The following is an 18,192-nucleotide window of genomic DNA, read 5'->3' on the forward strand; positions in this document are numbered from 1 at the left end:
GTTTATTTATCTTGTATTTATTTATTTATACAGGAACAGATGTTGAGGATGTGGTACAAACTGTAAATAACAATCTTAGTTTGCAGAACACTGTCACTTAGTCATCTCATCTTCTTCAGCTGAACATGTTATCTGTGGTATCATCTGGTCAGATGGGTTTTTTTTTACTTTTCCAAAATGTGTTCACAGTCTTGAGCCGTTTTTCGATTTTGTGCACTGCAAAAACATTTCCTTAACCGGTGCTGGCCCTCTGAGGTGATGTATCTGTTTCCTTTAAGAGCCTGGCGGTCGCATTGATTTCCAGGGCGCTTTAGCATTGCTCAAAGCTATAGACCAGCTCGACTGAGAGCTTTAAAACCGCTTGACTCTCAGATGAACCTGCGCTGGTTCAGTCGAGGGAATGGCTTTTTCAAGCACTTGTTTGCATAAAGACCTTCCATAAAAACCCCTTCTGATGAGTCACCAAACATGTAAAAGCCCAAAGGGACCAGCGCGCCCCCTGGTGGTAGACGTCTGTGGGCAATGCTCTCTGTGGAAGCTCTCTGTACAACCCCCCCTTGTCAGACTGAGAGTGGGTGTCTTGCCTTTTTGCGGGTGATTTGACTGTGTAATTTATAGACTGGAGCTCCTTTCAGGCTGTCTGTGGGCTTCACACGCGCTGCCCTGGTGAGGACAAATTGTGCTGTCAGGCCCTGTCAGCACAGGAGAAGGTAGCTGCAAATCTCTGCCCATAATTGCACTCGGCTCTGCATACACTACATCAAATAGCCTGGTGACCAGCTGTTTGAGGCAGCCGTCAGCTAGCATCCCTTTGCTCATAATTAGCCCCCTACCCCCCCCCCCCCCCCTCCAAAAAAAGAAACGCTAGTGAAGATAGCACACAGAAGAAGTCAAGGAGGCTTGGATCCCCAACGGACATCATTGTGGGGTACCTTTGTTCGGCCATCCGCCGCATAAAAGGTGGCCGTTAAAGCGCTTGGAGGGTAAATATGGCTGACCGGTGAGACGGGATTAAACTGTCACGGCTCAGAGGGTCGGAGGGGTGAAGGAGGCCGAAAGGAGAGCCTGAGTGGCCAACTTTTTTTTATTTTATTTTTTTTGTATTCTGAATGGAGAGGACGGTCCGGTGCTTAGCCCATGCTTCAGAGGCAGTGTTTGAATTCCAGGTTCGTGTCCTGGTTAACAAAGAGGGACTGCGACAGTGAACGTGACTGCACCACCTTTCCCACTACATGGAGAAAGAGAGAGAGAGAGAGAGAGAGAGAGAGAGAGAGAGAAAGAGAGAGGAAATTAAGGCCAAGTTTTTTTCCTTCTCTCTCTTTCTCTGTCTTTCTCCATCTCCCTCCCTCTCTCATCTCTCTCTCTGAAAGCCACATGTGTGCTTATCACTGTCTTTTCACCCCTTTAAGATAACACCCCCACCCCCCTCCTCCCCTCCTCCCCTACACCTCCATCCCCAGACAAGCCTCCCGAGTCCCTCTGTCTCCGCCTTTATCCACCTTGTCAATGACAGAGACATGACCAGAAAGTGGAAGAAAAGGCTCTGCAATCTGTACAATTAATCTCTCTTAAAGCATGCTTAATTAATGGAGAGGTTATTGTCACAGGCCTTATCCCTCCTTGACATGATAGGGATTTGGACTGGCGTGTGTGGACTAGGAATCCGCTATCTGGAGCTTCGGTCAGACGTCAGGATATGATTGGCTGTTGTTTATCCCCCCCCCCCCCCCCCCCCCCCCTCTTAACATCCAGAGGCGAAAGCTATGAGCCTGGAATTTAAATCGGTTTGTTTTTTCCTCACCTATCTAGCCCAGTGATGGCGTGCCATGACATGACAGCGTGTTATTAGAGATAATGTATAATCCATCATGATTATCTAATTGGCATATTAAAGGTGTTTATCTAAGCAGTCACTGATGCGCCTGCCCAGGATTTACTCAGGTGGCACCGTCTGGACAGTCACCTGCCATCGTGCCATCGTGCCATCCTCGAGCCATATCAGCACTCCAGTCTGTGGCCACTCACAAGCCCCTCTGGTGGACCACTCAAAGCCTAGCAGAAGGCGAACAGTGTGGCGGTTTAATTGTGTTGGCCTTAATGATGCGCGGCGGTTGCCAAACGGAGGTTGTTCACAGCTGTTTGTTGGCACACTGACTGGAAGAGCCCCTCTGAGGTGAGCTGGGGTTTTCCTGTGGCTAAGTTTCCTCTCTAATTGCTGCAGAGCCAGTCAGACCACACAGGGGCCATAGTTTACAGAGCCATCCTTGCATCCAAGTGATGCAGTGTAGAATTTTTTGAGTTTGTACTTAACTCTTTTTTGAGTTTGTGCTTAGCTCAACTTAGTTTGTACTTAACTCTTAAGAGGGATGATACTACTTAATGTAACTCAGCCCAGGGTACATCCTTGTACATACTAGTACAGTACAATCAGTGGATGTCTTCCTAAGGATGGCATGGCATTTTCTCCTTACTGGTTTCCGTGCATTCTGAAGAGAAGAAGGATGCAGCTCCACTCCGAAGCACAAGTCCTAATGAGGAGTTAACCTTGCCCTCTTGTATTTACGGTGCCGCATAAGTTTGAAAAGGAGGACAGGCGCGTGAGGCAGGAGCGGAGCGGGGCGGCGAGAGCGGTGGGAATGAGGTGCCCTCTATTTAATCTAGGCCCCGCGTTCGTGCCGCACATCCATCAATGCCCCGCCGCCGGCCGCAAGCCACCGCTTGGTAGGAGCGCCGGGCGTCGGTATCTAATTTCCAGCGTATTATCCGATCTGCGTTTGGGGGTGGATGGCGGTGGGGAGGGGGGGTGGCTTGTGGGTAGGAGCGGCGCTCTCGGACGGGATCGAGCCAACGTGAGCAGATTTGCCTGGCAGGGCTGCCCGTCCCTCTGGTGGCAGCGATTGTTCCAGTGGCAGCTGCTTAGAAGGCTTCCGAGCCGGGCATTACTGCCACCTCATCGCGCCGTAGCCAGCCTCTGCGTCTTTCTCCCTTCTTCTCTCCCCACGCTTCCTGCTCCTTAATATAAGTCTCCGCTAGCCCCGGCAACAGGCCAGATTATCCCTGACAGTAAACCCCCCACCGCCGACTCCCAGCTCCCTTGTCATCTCATTACAAGCAGCCCTCTATCCCCCTGGCGGCGAATCACATGGCAGCGTGGCGGGGGGAAGGCAACTTCAAAGGCAAGGGTCTCTCCTCACACAAACACGTGTGTGAATGTGTGTGTGTTTGTGCTACGCGTCTCACGGAGAGCAGGTCTGCTCGGGCCATCTGCAAGACGTCGACACTCAGCAGCCGCTGACAACGACGGCACGGGCGCCGCGGCGGGACGGACGGCCGCCCGTTCGCGTCGCCGGCCGAAACCCGCCGCTTCTCAGAGGACCTGTCTCGCCAACGACAGGACACATGTGAGCCCCGCAGAGGTGACTGGTGCCTGGTGCCTGGTGCACTCACACTAATTACTGTGCAGAGTGGTCCCACTCTCTTTTTTCCCCCCCTCTTGCTCTTTTGAAAAAGTAATCCATGCACACAGCTCAAAGGCGTCCTTGGTTTGTGCAGATAAAACAGTGTATATATTTGACCTCCGAAGACGGTTTGTAAACGCTGTCAGCAAAACCTTGACGCAGGGAGTCCTTTGAGTTCCTCCTGTCATGTAGGACAGCTTGTTTTTTTGTGTGTGTGCTGAGTGTCATTCTCTTTATATTCATGTTTTCCCAGGCTCTCAGCTCCTTCTGTTTCATTTCATTCAGACTGAGATTTAGAGCTAAAAAAACCACCTCATACCAGCCTTGATTTGTTTTGATGCCCTTATACATTATTTATCCTTAATCCATCCCAAAAAAGTGGAACTCATGTTTAGATATTCAGTGTAGGTTGTTTCTGTTCCTTTTCGTGTGTGATCCATGACATTTTGTCTTAGATACTTTGGTTTGGTTATAGAAAACCAACAACATCTGTTTCACTGTTCAGCAGAGGTGGGCGAGACCTCCAGATTTGTAGCAGAGTCTGTGTGGGAATTCCTCCTTTGCCATGTAAATAATACTCAGTGAGGATCTCCCGTTTTTCGTTTTTCTTAAATCTAGATGTGTTTGTTGCTTAGAGTCATTGAGCCGTTTTTCTCGCCTCTTTTGGGTTTTCCTAGAGCAGCTATTCCATTCCTTTGGCCGTCGGAAAGACCCACTTGTAGGCCTCTTCAAAAACTATGTTCTGGTTTTCAGCAACCACAGCAAGCTCTGTTACTGTATGTTCCGAAATAGACTCTATGACTTTGGTCTGTATATACTAATCTATATTTAGTGATGTTATGAATTTCCGTCCTGTCTTTGTGTTCTCTTCTTGAAACTTATCATTAAAAAGTTTGATTGGATCTGCGATATAACTCTATGTTTATGATTTCTTTTCCCTCAAACTGTCCAAAGAATGCTTTGGCACTGATATCGCCTCGTTGACACCAGACAGCATATCTCAGTTGAGATTGAGAGTTCGTCTGGAAAGGCGTCATTGACTTACCTGCCAGACTGACCTGCAGAGTGAATTCAAATTTGCTAACAGGTTCATCTATCTGTGTTCTACCAGGCTAGCATTGGTATGGATTGGTACGGCCACTGCTTTGTATTCTTTTGTGTGACACAGACCATCACAGACCTTTCAAAGAACATCTTCACTCACCACTGCGGTGGTGTCTTTAAAATGGTACATGACAAAAGGGTCCAGAACTCATACATGGATGCTCTATGGATGGGACTTGGGCATTTTCAAACAACAATGCCATTTTGTCCTCATAGGGAAGAATTCATTATCGGGACTTGTATGGACTAAGGTTTGCGAACGAGTTTGTTCATTCAATTTTGTTCATTCAAATTCGAATCCATTAACCTTGCCTGTCTTCTGGGAGGTAGGAATGGGAGATGGACAGCCCTATCATCTACATAATCACTGGGAAACATGTACACAACAACAACGTCATGGAGATACAAAAAGATAAACACGACAACAATACAATAGCCAGAGATGTTTCAGGGCAACTGATAATTATGCATGTGTACACACACAGACACACGTACACACAGACTCTCTCTCTCTCTCTCTCTCTCTCCCTCTCTCAGACACACACACACACACACACACACACACACACACACACACACACACACACACACAAACACACATGTGCGCACACACACACACAAAATGCATACAAACACAGAAAGCCATGGCATAATCTGCAATTCTTATCAGTCCTGTTTAGCTCCCTCTCTCCGTCTATATTATCTTAGCGCTCCACTTGAAAAATCAGCAGTCTGCATAATCTGCATCCATATCTCGGGTTGTACCTGAGCTGTCTTCTCTGTGTTGATGATGACACCACACACGGTGCTACAGTCTGTGCATTATTCATGCGCCGCAACTGTATTTGGGTTCAGGAGCTCCTCAGACACAGAACATCAATATCCTTTATTACATGCTGCCTGCTATTTCATAGGCTATTGATTTCTACATAGACAATTGCTGTCATACATTTTCATTACTGTGAGTAGGATGTGTGTTTGTTCTTTTTTTTACCATGGTATAATAAAATATATTTGTATTATATAAGCTTGCTGCTATAGCTCAAAAAAAAATTCTCTGATGAGGAGACATCACGACTAACAGTATGTACTTAAGTTATTATTAGGTTTCTTCCAGTTTAGTATCTGAAAATCCAGAAGATTTAATTTTTCTTTTCCCTTGCTGTAATCACATTTTCAGTGACATGAACTGTGTTTATTTGTGCATGTCTGTAAATAGCAAAGCAAAGGATGTTTATGCCTTAGCAACTGTACCTCAAGGATAACAGAGAATCATTTTCAAGCTAAGCGCACTCAACTTTATGTTTTACATCCATCCATGATGACTCTGTCAGAACGGAAGGTCTGAAACACACTCAACATGAAAAACAACAAGCAGCATTAACAACAACAACAGCAGCAGCAGCAGCAGCAGCAGCAAAGACATCTCTCTCCACAGAGGACAATTCCTGTATGCTGTGGATGGATTGGCATGGCCTTCACCTTCTTTGTTCGCCTCTTTGTTCCATCATCTGGTGTTGCACTGTGCCGTGAGTTGTAGTGATTCAGTTCACTGTGCCTAGGGTGTCTGTGTTTTCTCCTACCCTGATTTGAATAATAATCAACAATAAATATGTCTTTACAAAGCTTTTTTTTTTTGCAAAGAAACGTCATACATCTGTGTGATGTGTCCTCGGTGTGACTGTTCCCAAGGATATCCTGCCTTTACGAACTGTCAGACATAATCATTATATCTGTCAGGATGAACTGAATGTCCTTCATTTGCCATCACAAGTTTATAAGCAGTGCTGCATTAATGAGAACATCGCTGATATACATATTTACTGTCCAATTACAAAGTTGAAAAGTGGTATTTCTTAACTTTAAAGTTCACAGAACATTTTCTATAGGCATGTTATCATCCTATTTTTTACTTTTGGGATTTCATTTTTAAAATATTATAATGCTGAATAGTCACTTGAGATGTTCAGCAGTGTAGATTATTTTGTCAGTCTTAAGGCAGTCAATATGTGTTAACAATAGAAGACAACTTTCACTGATTCTTTCAAACATTTCTATGACTCAGGCAAATCCAAAGGTTAATGCCCACTTTAAGGCAAATTATCCGTCCAGTACATATTTTTCTGATGGATGATCTACTAACGGCCCACAAGTGAAATGGCATTTAGAGGGATAATAACAATGCCTGTACAGATGGTGAGCTCCAAGCTGCTAATAGCTCCAGAAAAGAGTGTGACGCAAAGCCGGACTACAGCACCTTCCGTCTCAGAATGCCCTTTTGCTGGCTGTCATTCTGGGATGTATTCTCAACCAGCTGCACAAGCCCACCGGACCCTCGTTATGGGTGCAGGACAGACAGATGATGCCTGGAAATCGTCCCTCGTTAAGCAGCTTAACATTCCTGTCCGGGGGATTTCCTTGGGGGTTCATAGGTCGTGGGGATGGAGGACGTGGTTCCCCTGTTGCCTCAGTTTCCTTCTCCCAGTCGCACCCCATCTGTTGTATATACAGTCTAATAAGGTTGTTCTTTTGCTACAACTAACAAGGGATGTGAGATCCCAGAGAGGATCTTTTGGTGTCACCTCATCTGTGTGTCAGACCAGAGGCGTGTGTGTGTGGGTGGGAAGTGCTGGGAGAAGTATTTGGGTGACACGCAAATAAGAAACCGTTTCCATGGTTGCCAGCATGGAGGTATCTTAAGTTATCCTAAATAATTCATTAATTAGCATGTTTATTACTGTAATGAAAGGATGGTCAGTGAGATGTTTCATTTAGATTTCATTTAGGTTATTCTGCTGTAGACCATTATTTACACACATACACACACACACACACACACACAAACACACACACACACACGCACGTACATGTTACCTTTCATCCTTTATCCATGAAGCATACTCCACTTGGCCAGCATTGTCCAGGTTATTCTGCCGTAGACCATTATTTACACGAGCGCGCGCACACACACACACACACACACACACACACACACACACACACACACACACACACACACATATGTTACCTTTCGTTCTTTATCCATGAAGCAGACTCCACTTGGGCAGCATTATCCAGGTTATTCTGCCGTAGACCATTATTTACACGAGCGCACACACACACACACACTGACACACACACACACACACACACACAATGTATACTTCTATACACATGGGTACTGTGTCTGCAGGGGCCACACTTGTACCAGAGTCTTGTACCTCTTATTACATCTCTGATATACAGTACCTCCTGAGATCGACTACAAAGACAGACAACGACTTAAGGAGTTGATTGATTCTCCTTTAAACAATGTCTGGAAATACTGTCTGGCCTCAGTGACAAATACCCCCCACCCCCCACCCCCCTCCCACACACGCACTCACACACACACACACACACACACACACACACACACACACACACACACACACACACATCAGCCACGAAACAGCAGGCGTCTTTGTGTTTGTGATTTGGCCATTGTGTCCTTGCACTTGCCTTTGTGTGTCTTCTAAACTGAGCCGGCCTAATTCCTCACCTCTCACCGGTGGCGGAGCACCTCCATGCAGCTCGCTCCCAGCGCCGCTCCCCAAGAAAAGCTCTAAATTGTTCCATTAACCTCCCGCATTCTGTGTGCCACTCTAATCTGGCTCTTCGAAACAGTCCAGTGAGCAAAAAGAAGTGTGTGTTCGCTCGCTCGCTCTTCATCTGCGGGTGTGACGACGACTCCCAGTCAGAGGCAGACAGCGGGATTCGCCTCGTAAGCAAAGAGCAGTTGAATAAACACAGACAGAGAGCCTTGGAGCTGGAAAACGTCTATGATGGGGCCCACATGTGCACCGATTCATTGTCTCTTTAATGCTTCATTAACCGTTTTACACTTTTCCATTACATTAGAGGCGAAGGAAATATTTCTGCCGAGGGCAATTAAAAATAATAAAATAATATACAGTATATATTTAAATTAGTTTCGTCTACCAACCATGTCTAATGTGCCATACTGCAGTGCATACACTGCCAGGGTCACCAATAGCACAGCTATAGTATGGGCATACAGATATGGAATCCTGGCTAATGAGGCTTTCCTGAGATTCCTACAGTATGTTGTAAATGCACACCAAGTAATTGTACTCTTAAAGTGTATTGGCGCCTTCAGCTATTTCCCCTAAGTACCTTTAATTGAAAATGTTTCAGAGTTTAATTTATTGTAGCTTAAGCCATATGTATGATATGACATGCAAAATTCACATATATTGGGAATTGCTAACCCCTGTTAAATATATCTTATTTCGTAGGAGAAACATTACATTGATAATGCAACCTTGACATTAGTGGTTGTGCAAAAATGGCACAACTTAAAGAGCAGAAATACCAGGGTTCCCAACGGAATATAGTGTCATCTGCGGTCTTCCAGTCGCCTTCATATGCCCTGTCATCCGGGTACTCTGGAGTGACTTCTACAATTTTGAGCTTTGACCCTGTCAGTTGTTGACAAATGAGACACAGATGAATGCTTACATCTCACTCTCTCAGTTCCGTCATGTGTTCATTCACAGGATGCACCCGACTGTTATGAGGTCACCTAATTAAATTTTTGTTTGGAGAAAAAAGAGGGGGGTGAAATGAAAAAAGAAAAAAAACCTTTCGAGTGTCATGACATTGTGCTCTCATGGTCAGTTTATGGAGCAGAATATCAGGAATTCCAGATAGGTCTAGTTCTGTGGACCATAATGAAATTCAAATTCAAATTCTTATGGCCGTATCAACATTATGAGCTGAATGTGTACCTTTTCAGTTTATTGACAAGATGATGTGTGGATTTTGCATGGTCATATCATCTTTATGAAACTTCTATCCGCTGAGATGGAACAGTTTATTATCTAGATTTTCACCCATTTTCATTATTATTATTATTCATCTGTCTTCAATTCCAAAGCCCAAGCTGTACTGTATCTGTCTATCTAGGACAAATGAAAAAGAAACATAGTCTAAGGTTCAGTATGTAGTTTTGTAAAAAAAAAAAAAAATCCTGGATTCTGGATCTGTGAACAATATCTGACAGAGAGTTTTATGTCAAGTTGATTTACATAAATCTTCATATTATGCAGAAAACAAAACACATTGATTTGTGAGGTTTGTGCAGCAGGACAGATTGTAGAATGATTTCCTCCTTCAGTAAATGTGTTTGATCTGTATGGCACATTCAACCAAATATGAACACAAAGCATTTCTTCAAAATAATGCTTGCTTTTGTCTAGGGTCCAATTTAGACAGAAGCATAGATGAAAAAGCCAACTGAGATTATTTACATCAAAAACATTCTTTCTGTTCTATAACATTTGTTCTACAATTCTTTTGTGAATTGAGGGTGAAGAGAGACGTGGCAAATCATTTCAGACATTAATATATTCTTGAGATTAATGTTTTAACTATACATGTATATCTTCCTATTGTGTTCTTTACTTTTTAAACCGATTTCTGTTTCTGTTATGGAGATGGCCACTGTTGATTTGGCATCGTAATAGATTTTCTTCCCAAGCTTTTATTTTAGCCTGAATCTACTGAAAGCACCATCTTACAAGGAAAGTGCTCAAAGCACAACCAAAACATAGGCATATGCCAGAGGCCAATAGAAGATTCTGCCACTTCCATGGTAATTGGCTGGAATTAAATGGCTTTCCTTTTAATTTGTCATCGCTTCAGACTGGCAGAAGCTCAGAATGCTCTCAAAGAAGGTTGGTCTGTTTTTTTCCCTATGAAAAGACACACACAAGCAGTGGATGACAGTGATAAAGTTAAACTATTTTAATCCATCCAAAAATGCAGACCAAAAATTGTGCCAATTTGCAGTATCATGAATAGTGCAACTGTTGACCTCTAATGCAATGGGGTACATGTACATTAGATGAGGTAGTCAAGCATCTACAGAGTTGAATGACATTCAGCTGTTCCCATCATGTGCCGTGTCATTGCTACAGGGATGTCTACTCCAAACATGCTTGTTGGTTCACTCTATCATCAAAGACAAAGACTCTATCATCTTTTAAAATCTGTCATAAAAATATATATGTATGTATATATATAGGCTATATGACTAAGAGCAGGCGTAATGCGCGTAGCGACTGTAACTGCAAATGTTGTGCACTCCATATGGCAATTAGATGGTAATGACTACTGTGAAGAGAGGCGCTCACAGCATAAGGCTGGCAAAGCACAGCTAAAGGCAACACCTGGAGATCGTGCAGGCCAGGCTCGAGTTTGTGCTTCAAAGCTTGTCACTCTTTTTTCAGGCTTGCCATAGAAAGAGAGAGAGAGAGAGAGAGAAAAGAGAGATAGAGAAGAAAGAGAAGAAGGGGGAGTCATGCTAACTGTGCTGCATTCATTACATGATTCACTTAATTGTCTGCCTGTCGCCGTGCAAATGAATGCTGCTCAGGCAAGAGCTCATCTTTCTCGAGCCTCCAGGGAAAAAGGCACACTAAACAAAATCACCAAGTACAAACATCCTCCTCTCTCCACGAGCTGGAGAGGCGAAAACAACCTGATCTCAATTATATAGCCTGTCATCTGAAGTGTGGTACAGGGCAAGCAGGGGCCTCTACTGCTGAAACCTGTTTGATTCTGAGGGGTTGGCATTTCTAATATTTTTTTTGCAAAATGAGGCAAGCACTGTATCTACTCTAAGCAGCATCTTACTGTAAGCCAGCAGCGCTTTAGTTTCAGCAGTCAGCAAAGATGCACATCAAATTGGTCAGTTGCCTTTGGGAACATTTTTAGAAGCCGTGTAGTCTCATGCGGTCCGCTGCCTCTCTCTCTCTCTATCTCTCTTGCGCTCTCTCTCTCTCTAAATAGCTCTGGCGGTGGCGTTGGTGGGCTTGTTGCTGCTCGTCTTGGCCACTTTGGCGGTGGGCTCGATGTCGTTGCTCTCGTCGCTCTTGCGGAAACAGTACACGCCGTAGAGACGGAACTTCTTGTCGGGGAAGCCGAGGTGGCGCACGCCGGGCTCCGAGCCCCCGCAGCGCGCCCGCGGGTTGACGACGGGGTAGCGGATGCTGCCGTCCTCCAGCCAGCCGGCCTCGCAGCGGTCCAGCAGCTGGAACTTCCAGGCGCCGTACAGCTGGCCCACCTTGGCGATGGCCGCGCCGTCGCGCTGGCACGCCTTGGCCGCCTCCAGGTAGTTGATCTTCTTGAAGCGCTTCAGGAAGTAAACTCGGCCTGATGCACACAAGTTAGAGGCACAACAAGGCACGTTGTATCACACAAGCTCTCATAAAACAAATGACTGCCTCAAAAAAGCTCTAAGCATGAGCTTAAAAAGGCAGACGTTCCAACCAACAGAAGGATACTACAGTCGGAGCAGTCACCCTAACTATAGAAAGCTCTTTGAAATCACACGTCAAAACAAGGATTTCTTTAAAACAGTCTCTGGAAAAAAGTAACTGCAAACAGCCAGGCTCTCTCTTGGGTGTTCATCGACTGTGTATCCAAAAGAACAGAAGAACAGAAACAAAGAACTTGTTCTTTGGAGGGCCCAGGTGGACGGAACACTGATTGGGGTGACCCTGCCAGCAACCCTGCACAACAGCTCAGATGCAGAGGCGGCGCCTGCCCTGGCTATTCATTTACTGTTTATTTGTGTGACATCTGTCCACTATGGCAGAGAGTCGTTTTTCAAAGGACTCTCCAAATGTCCTCCACCTGGTCAGTACAGTGTGCTATCACCCTTAACGACATAAGCCCGTAGACATTTTAGGACAGAATGACCTCTACCACCGCCCTAAGGAAGAAGCATTTACGCCGGTTTCTCTACATCAAGGAGCTAACGATAAAAATGAAAGAAACATTATGAATAGCCTACTGAGGTTAAACTTTATATTCACAACAACTAAAAAACTGAAGGAATACAAATGCCTTTACAGTAACCCAAAATCTGGTCTTTGACATGTAAATGATTAAGGTCACAGAAAAACTGAGGCAACCTTTGCAAGAAATAGACCTCTTTGCTCTTTGTGTTACCCTTTTAAGAACTACTGCGTGTCGTTGCTCCAAGCTGTGATTTCAGAAGCCTTTTAGATCTGCTTTAAACCTTGGGCAACGTTGACACTGGCAGTCTCATAGATGCTAATCAAAGGGGGGATAAAAGCTGGAACAGCCAGCTCAGTTGTTTCTGTGCTGTTTGGAGCCAAATCCATACAGCGTGATCCAAATCCACTGACCCCAGGGCCTAGGAGATAACAAAGACTGGCGAAAGGAACAGCCCATTTTCCCTCCCGAGTTCGCCACACTTACCATTGACATTGGAAGTGAAGCAGAAAGCATCGTAGCGCTCGTCATCTTTGTGTCTGTAGCCGTAGTTGCGCACCCCCGGGGGGGTGTCCTTGCGCCCGCACTGGTCCCGGGGGTGGGCGATGGGGTACTGCACCGAGCCATCCTCCAGCCAGCCTGCATTGCACCAGTCCAGGCCCTCCAGCCAGGCCTTGTGGAGCTGCCCGTGGGAGGCCAAGATGGCGTCCTGCTCCTGGCAGACCTCCTCGGCCTGGTGGTAGTTAAGCTTGTAGCGCCCCACCTTGGGGTAGTATGGGAACACCACACCTGTTTACCCATTGGATAAAAACAAAAGCAAACCCACCTTTTGTCAAGTCATACTACAGAAATAAGAGTCCTTAAATGTAATGAAGGGTCATGGTACTTTTCATTAATAATTCAACCATACAAGTAGTTCATATCAGACACATTACCTTACTGAGTGGCTGGGATCATGTTACTATTAAATCACCCTTTGAACTATAAAAAGGATACCAGTCCTAACCTTCAAGGTCGAGGTTAACAAACCCGGTGTCGTCCTCCATGTCGTTGGTGACCTCACACTCATAGCGTCCGTAGTCCTTCAACGTGACGTTGTGGATGATGATGGAGGCGTCCCCGGGCCCCGCCAGCTCGAGGGAGACGCGGCCGCGGTACGCGCTGAACACCTTCTGCCGCCGGCCCAGCGCCACGAACACGTCCTCGAACTGCAGCGCGTCGGTCACCTTGGTCCACTTGATGCGGATGCGGGCCGGGTCCGTGCTCTCGGGCTCGTGGTGGTAGCGGCAGGGCAGCGTGATGGAGCCGCCGCGATGCGTCACCACTTTCCCCGGAGCCGTCTGCACAATCACCGCGCCGCTCTCATCCTCTGAGGTAAAGAGAGGAGTGAGTCACGAAGCAAGATGAGAGGGGCTCTTGTACTATTCTTGCAGCCGGAGCTGTGACAGATATAGTGCAGGTGAACACAGGCTAGGTAAGATGAAGAAGTGTCTGGTCCAAAGGTGTTGTTGAAGATGTGTTGGTTTGAAATGGTACCAATAAAGCTGACAAAGACTCCACACACCTCATAAATCCATGAGCCATAGGGACTTGAAAACATAACTATTTCAGTCACCTATGAATATGGCAGCCGTGTGGTTTTGGTCTAAAATAAGCCGGGGGTTCAGTCTGTAAGATCTGGTGAAGCTAAAGTAAGCTGAGAGGATGCCAATTATAGCCATTTCATTGACATTCATTAGATTTATGATTAAGTTATGATGACTGGCATATGGTCTCTAGGCCTGTGTAGGAGAGTTTGGTGATGATCATAAGAGAGAGACAGCCTTGCAAGGTAGTATACCTAACAGATAGTCAGTACTGCCTTATGCAATAGATGTCAGCCTCTTGCATGGATGCTCCAAAGCATCTATCATTTCAACAGAACTCTGGCATTAGATAGGTGGCAACCCTAGGTTCTCTCCAACCACACGTTATGTTCATTACTTACAAATACATGGCCCCTGAGATAGAACATGTCGCTAGCGCCTTAAACAAGTACAGTAGCAAAGGTTTGCAGTAGCCATGATCATAGGCTATTTTCTTTTCACAGCTTGTAAAAGGGAACAAGCTGGACATCTGTTCAGTAAAAGCCTGCTCTTGCAACATGTCACCCTGGCCCAAGGCTTGAAGGTTGTGTTGATGTCCTTTGGTTTTGGAGGCCATTGAAATGCTGGACAGCTGAGTCACATGTACAGCCAAGATTGGGCTGATGTTTTCTGAGACTGAGGCTTGAATAGGGATCACTCTGACCCAGTGAAAAACTCCCCCACCTAATACAGGTCAGAGCCAAGTATTTTGAGTCTACCTTCAGAGAGATTCAGAGGAACCTCACTGACTTGTAATAGCTAGTCATTGTAAGTGTTTGCAAAGAAAACAGCAAGTTCAAACATTCAAATATGACAACTATTCTGTAAAGATTTTCAGTGTTAATTAGGAATAACATTCTGGATACTGGACATTATATGAATTTCTTGTCTTTCAAAGATGAATCAGTTGACAAAAACACTGACTGAACAGCTAAGAATGCTCAATACAGATAATATGAAATCTCAAACCAATGGGGCTAGAGGCTAGAGATAATCCATTTGAAAATAGATCATAATCTAACATAAAGCCCTGTTAATATTCTTCTTAATGTAAAAAGATACAAGCCAGAAACACTCTGTTGTCAGTTTCCACACAATATACGACACAATATGATTATCTGTAGTTTACAGAAGAGAAGAGGAAGGGCTTACCCAGCACATGAACCACTCTGGTTCTCCCCTTGTCTGTATCAGCTGGGTAGGATATCCCAGGAGGCACCCAGGGGAAGATCAGGAAGGTCACCAATAGTACCTTCACTGGCAACTGCCCAGAGAGCTTTAGGCAAAACATGGTTAGGACGTTGGGATGCAAGGCTGTGTCAAATGATTAAAGAGTCAAGTAGTACACTGAGCTAAGAAGACACTGCAGTTTTCTGGCAAAGAGGCTCCCTTGAGCTGAGGAGGGGCTTCAGTGAATGTTAGAGTGCTGAAGTCATTCAAACTTGGCTCACTGCTAATGTTCATTTCACATTGGTGCAGAACTGCTCTTAAGACCTTGAAAACATGTGCGTGGACACACACACACACACACACAACACACACACACACACACACACACACACACACACACACACACACACACACACACACAGAGAGAGAGAGAGAGAGAGAGAGAGAGAGAGAGAGAGAGAGAAAGAAAGTGTAACGCTAATTCTATTCAACAACATGCCTTCATGCAATGCGCATTATATTTGTTGTGTGATGATATCAGCAACTTCAATGGTGAAAGTTGCTGATAAGGGCTGTCAATGCAGGGGTGGAATGGTTTGTTACTGCAGCAGGCTAGTCTGTGCCGATTGTGAACACGTCCGATGTTTATAGAAGAATCATATTACCCCATGTCATCATGCGATTCACCTCGCCGCTTGCCCTCCCCCGAGGTTACTATGTTAGCCCTAGTATGCCGTCGCGGATGATGATTCCGCAGTGTCAAGGTTACTGCAACTGGCCGAACGCTGATATCTGCTGCAAGACGTGCATCACCGGAAATTTGATCAAACGCATTGCATTAACTTACCATTTTAACGCCAACAGTCAAATGTTTTACGGTTTAAAATGGTCTGTGCGAAGTTGTGCGTCCCTGGTGATGTAGGAAGGTGGGGAATAGCGTTCACCACGGTCCCATATGACTCAGTCGTGCACCTGCAGTTCTCGCTTCTCATCCCATAGCCCTTTTCTTTTGGCAGGACAGGGGAACTGCTGACGGGAGAGCAGTGGCTGGAACCACACGCAATGCTGTTCCTTATTTCCAGCATAATGACGTGACTCACCAAATCTCCCTCAAGGAAGATAGTGAGAAAGGTCTCACTTTTTACAACACAAAATATAGTTATATGAGTTATGAGTTAGACAAACTGTCCAGAGAGTAAGATAAGGATTGTGTTTATTTATGTCTAAGCTTTGTTTTTACAATAATAAATTAATCACATTATTTTGTTCAAGTAGGCTACTCAATAAACCACAGTATGAAATGCAATCATTTTTTCTGTATTGTAGTCGATTATAGAAATGTTTGACTGAATATGTTCTGTTTTCTGAATAGAAAGTCTTCTTTCCAATAGTAGCCTATGGGCATTTCCAGCATGGTATGGATGCCTAAGAGGCCCAGCAAGCACATGAGCAGTTCAATTTTGGTTATAGGCAATCTAGACTACACACAGGCAGGCACACACAAATGTGTAATGCAGCATATAACTGCATAAAAGTGCAACCCAAACTAATAACATAATATTTCTTGACAGGTATATGTAGCCTACAGTACTTTTTCCTTGTAAAATAAAACTGGTATCAGATAATTTGGTGGATGTCAGACTGCCTGTTGTAGATCTCTGGCCCAAGAAAGTTCAAGGACTTTAATAATGAATAGAAGCAAATATTGTATTTTACATGGTCATGGGTTGGAAAGCCTGTGAAATCAAGCCGTGACTATCCCTGAAATTGAGTCATTTGTTAAGCTTCACTGCCTTTTGAAACCGTAAATAAATATCTTAGAAGTAGGAGTCATAACTAGGCAGACTACAGTATGTATTGGACATGTTGTTTTCAAAAGTGATGGATTGGGTAAACATCAGCGATTTATGTATATATATACTACTGCACAGAACTAAAGGAAAGGGTAATGTTTGAAACATTTAATCCTAGTTTTTTGCAAAGCCTACATTTCATAATGCGATGAGAGACCTATAGTGTGGTTAGACTAGAGCAGCACAAGGTTATACTTAATGGGATTTTGATTGAATTGGGGTTTCATTGGTTTTGGCTAATGCAGTTTATATATTTATTTTGCTTTGTTGAACACCAAACCTAGTCTAATATGAGCTTTTAAATTGGACTTGGAGTGATATTGCAACATTATAAGTTGCTGGCTACACATTACTTTGAGTCTCCATTTCACTGTAGGAAGAAGTTGAAATCTTAAGAGCTTTCTTGCACAGTCAAGCAGACATCTGTGAACTGCGGCCTTGATGTGATTGGATTGTAAAAGCTGGGGAATTGTCACATGGACTGCTCTGCTTGCATGTGCAAGCCTCCAAGCTGCATATCAGCACGACATGGCCTCTGAGAAAACAGAATCCATACAGTAGATGTCAGTCAGAAAGCAAGAGGAAATCAATTACATTTGATGTCTCTACCATCCATGTCTCTAGATCTCAGTATTACTCACAAAGTCTATTTACTGTATATAGGCTAGATAATATATTTATTACAGTTGCATATATTACAATGTTCTTGTTTGGAAAGCTGTTCAACTTAATCCATGAACAATTGACTGCTGCTTTTAAAACAAATAGTTTTATTTTCTATTTATGATGCAATGATAAACATCACGTTTATATACATACATGTATTTGTGTATGTATGTGTGTGTGTGTTACTCATATGTCATTTACAAGAGAATGTTTTGAGGGACACAGTTCATAGATTTACAGTATATTATTAGTATGGTGTACTGAAAGAAGAATAGAGGGTTGCTACAGCATCACATTGCATTCTTTTGCAACCGGGTTTGTCACAGATGGGTGGGTTTAAGGATTTCTTCTGTGGCAAGGGCACTTTGATGTGATCATCAATCAACTAATCACCAAATATGTTCATTTCTGTTGGCAAACCCAAGGTCAAGTGTTTGTTTGTGTACACAGTTCAGCTTAGTTTGTGTACACAGTCCAGCCTTTACTGCTCAATGTAGCAGAGGTAGATGA

The 18,192-nt window shown here is 44.4% G+C and overlaps 1 protein-coding gene across 2 annotated transcripts; it reads right to left on the minus strand.

Moving 5' to 3' along the window:
- Positions 1 to 10,355: 10,355 nt before the first annotated feature.
- hapln4 (hyaluronan and proteoglycan link protein 4) lies at positions 10,356 to 16,181 on the minus strand. 2 transcript variants are annotated; one of them, XM_062556900.1, is made up of 5 exons: positions 16,011 to 16,181; positions 15,146 to 15,269; positions 13,375 to 13,737; positions 12,855 to 13,157; positions 10,356 to 11,780 (listed from the first exon to the last, which is right to left on the minus strand). In XM_062556900.1, the coding sequence occupies exons 1-5, from the start codon at positions 16,011 to 16,013 to the stop codon at positions 11,410 to 11,412; spliced, it is 1,164 nt and encodes a 387-aa protein (XP_062412884.1). In that variant the 5' UTR covers positions 16,014 to 16,181; the 3' UTR covers positions 10,356 to 11,409. The 2 variants fall into 2 exon arrangements, with proteins under 2 accessions (XP_062412884.1, XP_062412883.1); XM_062556899.1 differs by lacking the exon at positions 16,011 to 16,181 and having other exon boundaries at positions 15,146 to 15,365.
- Positions 16,182 to 18,192: the final 2,011 nt, after the last annotated feature.

Source organism: Sardina pilchardus, chromosome 15 (assembly GCF_963854185.1).
Source record: "Sardina pilchardus chromosome 15, fSarPil1.1, whole genome shotgun sequence".
Taxonomy (NCBI): Eukaryota; Metazoa; Chordata; class Actinopteri; order Clupeiformes; family Clupeidae; genus Sardina; species Sardina pilchardus.

What these genes read in the sequence shown, in the direction of transcription:
- hapln4 (XM_062556899.1), bottom strand. Translation starts at nt 15,284, where the DNA reads ATGTTTTGCCTAAAGCTCTCTGGGCAGTTGCCAGTGAAGGTACTATTG. An exon ending in CAGAGTGGTTCATGTGCTGG is followed by an intron (nt 13,738 to 15,145) that starts GTAAGCCCTTCC and finishes TCTTTACCTCAG; the next exon opens with AGGATGAGAGCGGCGCGGTG. An exon ending in TGTTAACCTCGACCTTGAAG is followed by an intron (nt 13,158 to 13,374) that starts GTTAGGACTGGT and finishes ATGGGTAAACAG; the next exon opens with GTGTGGTGTTCCCATACTAC.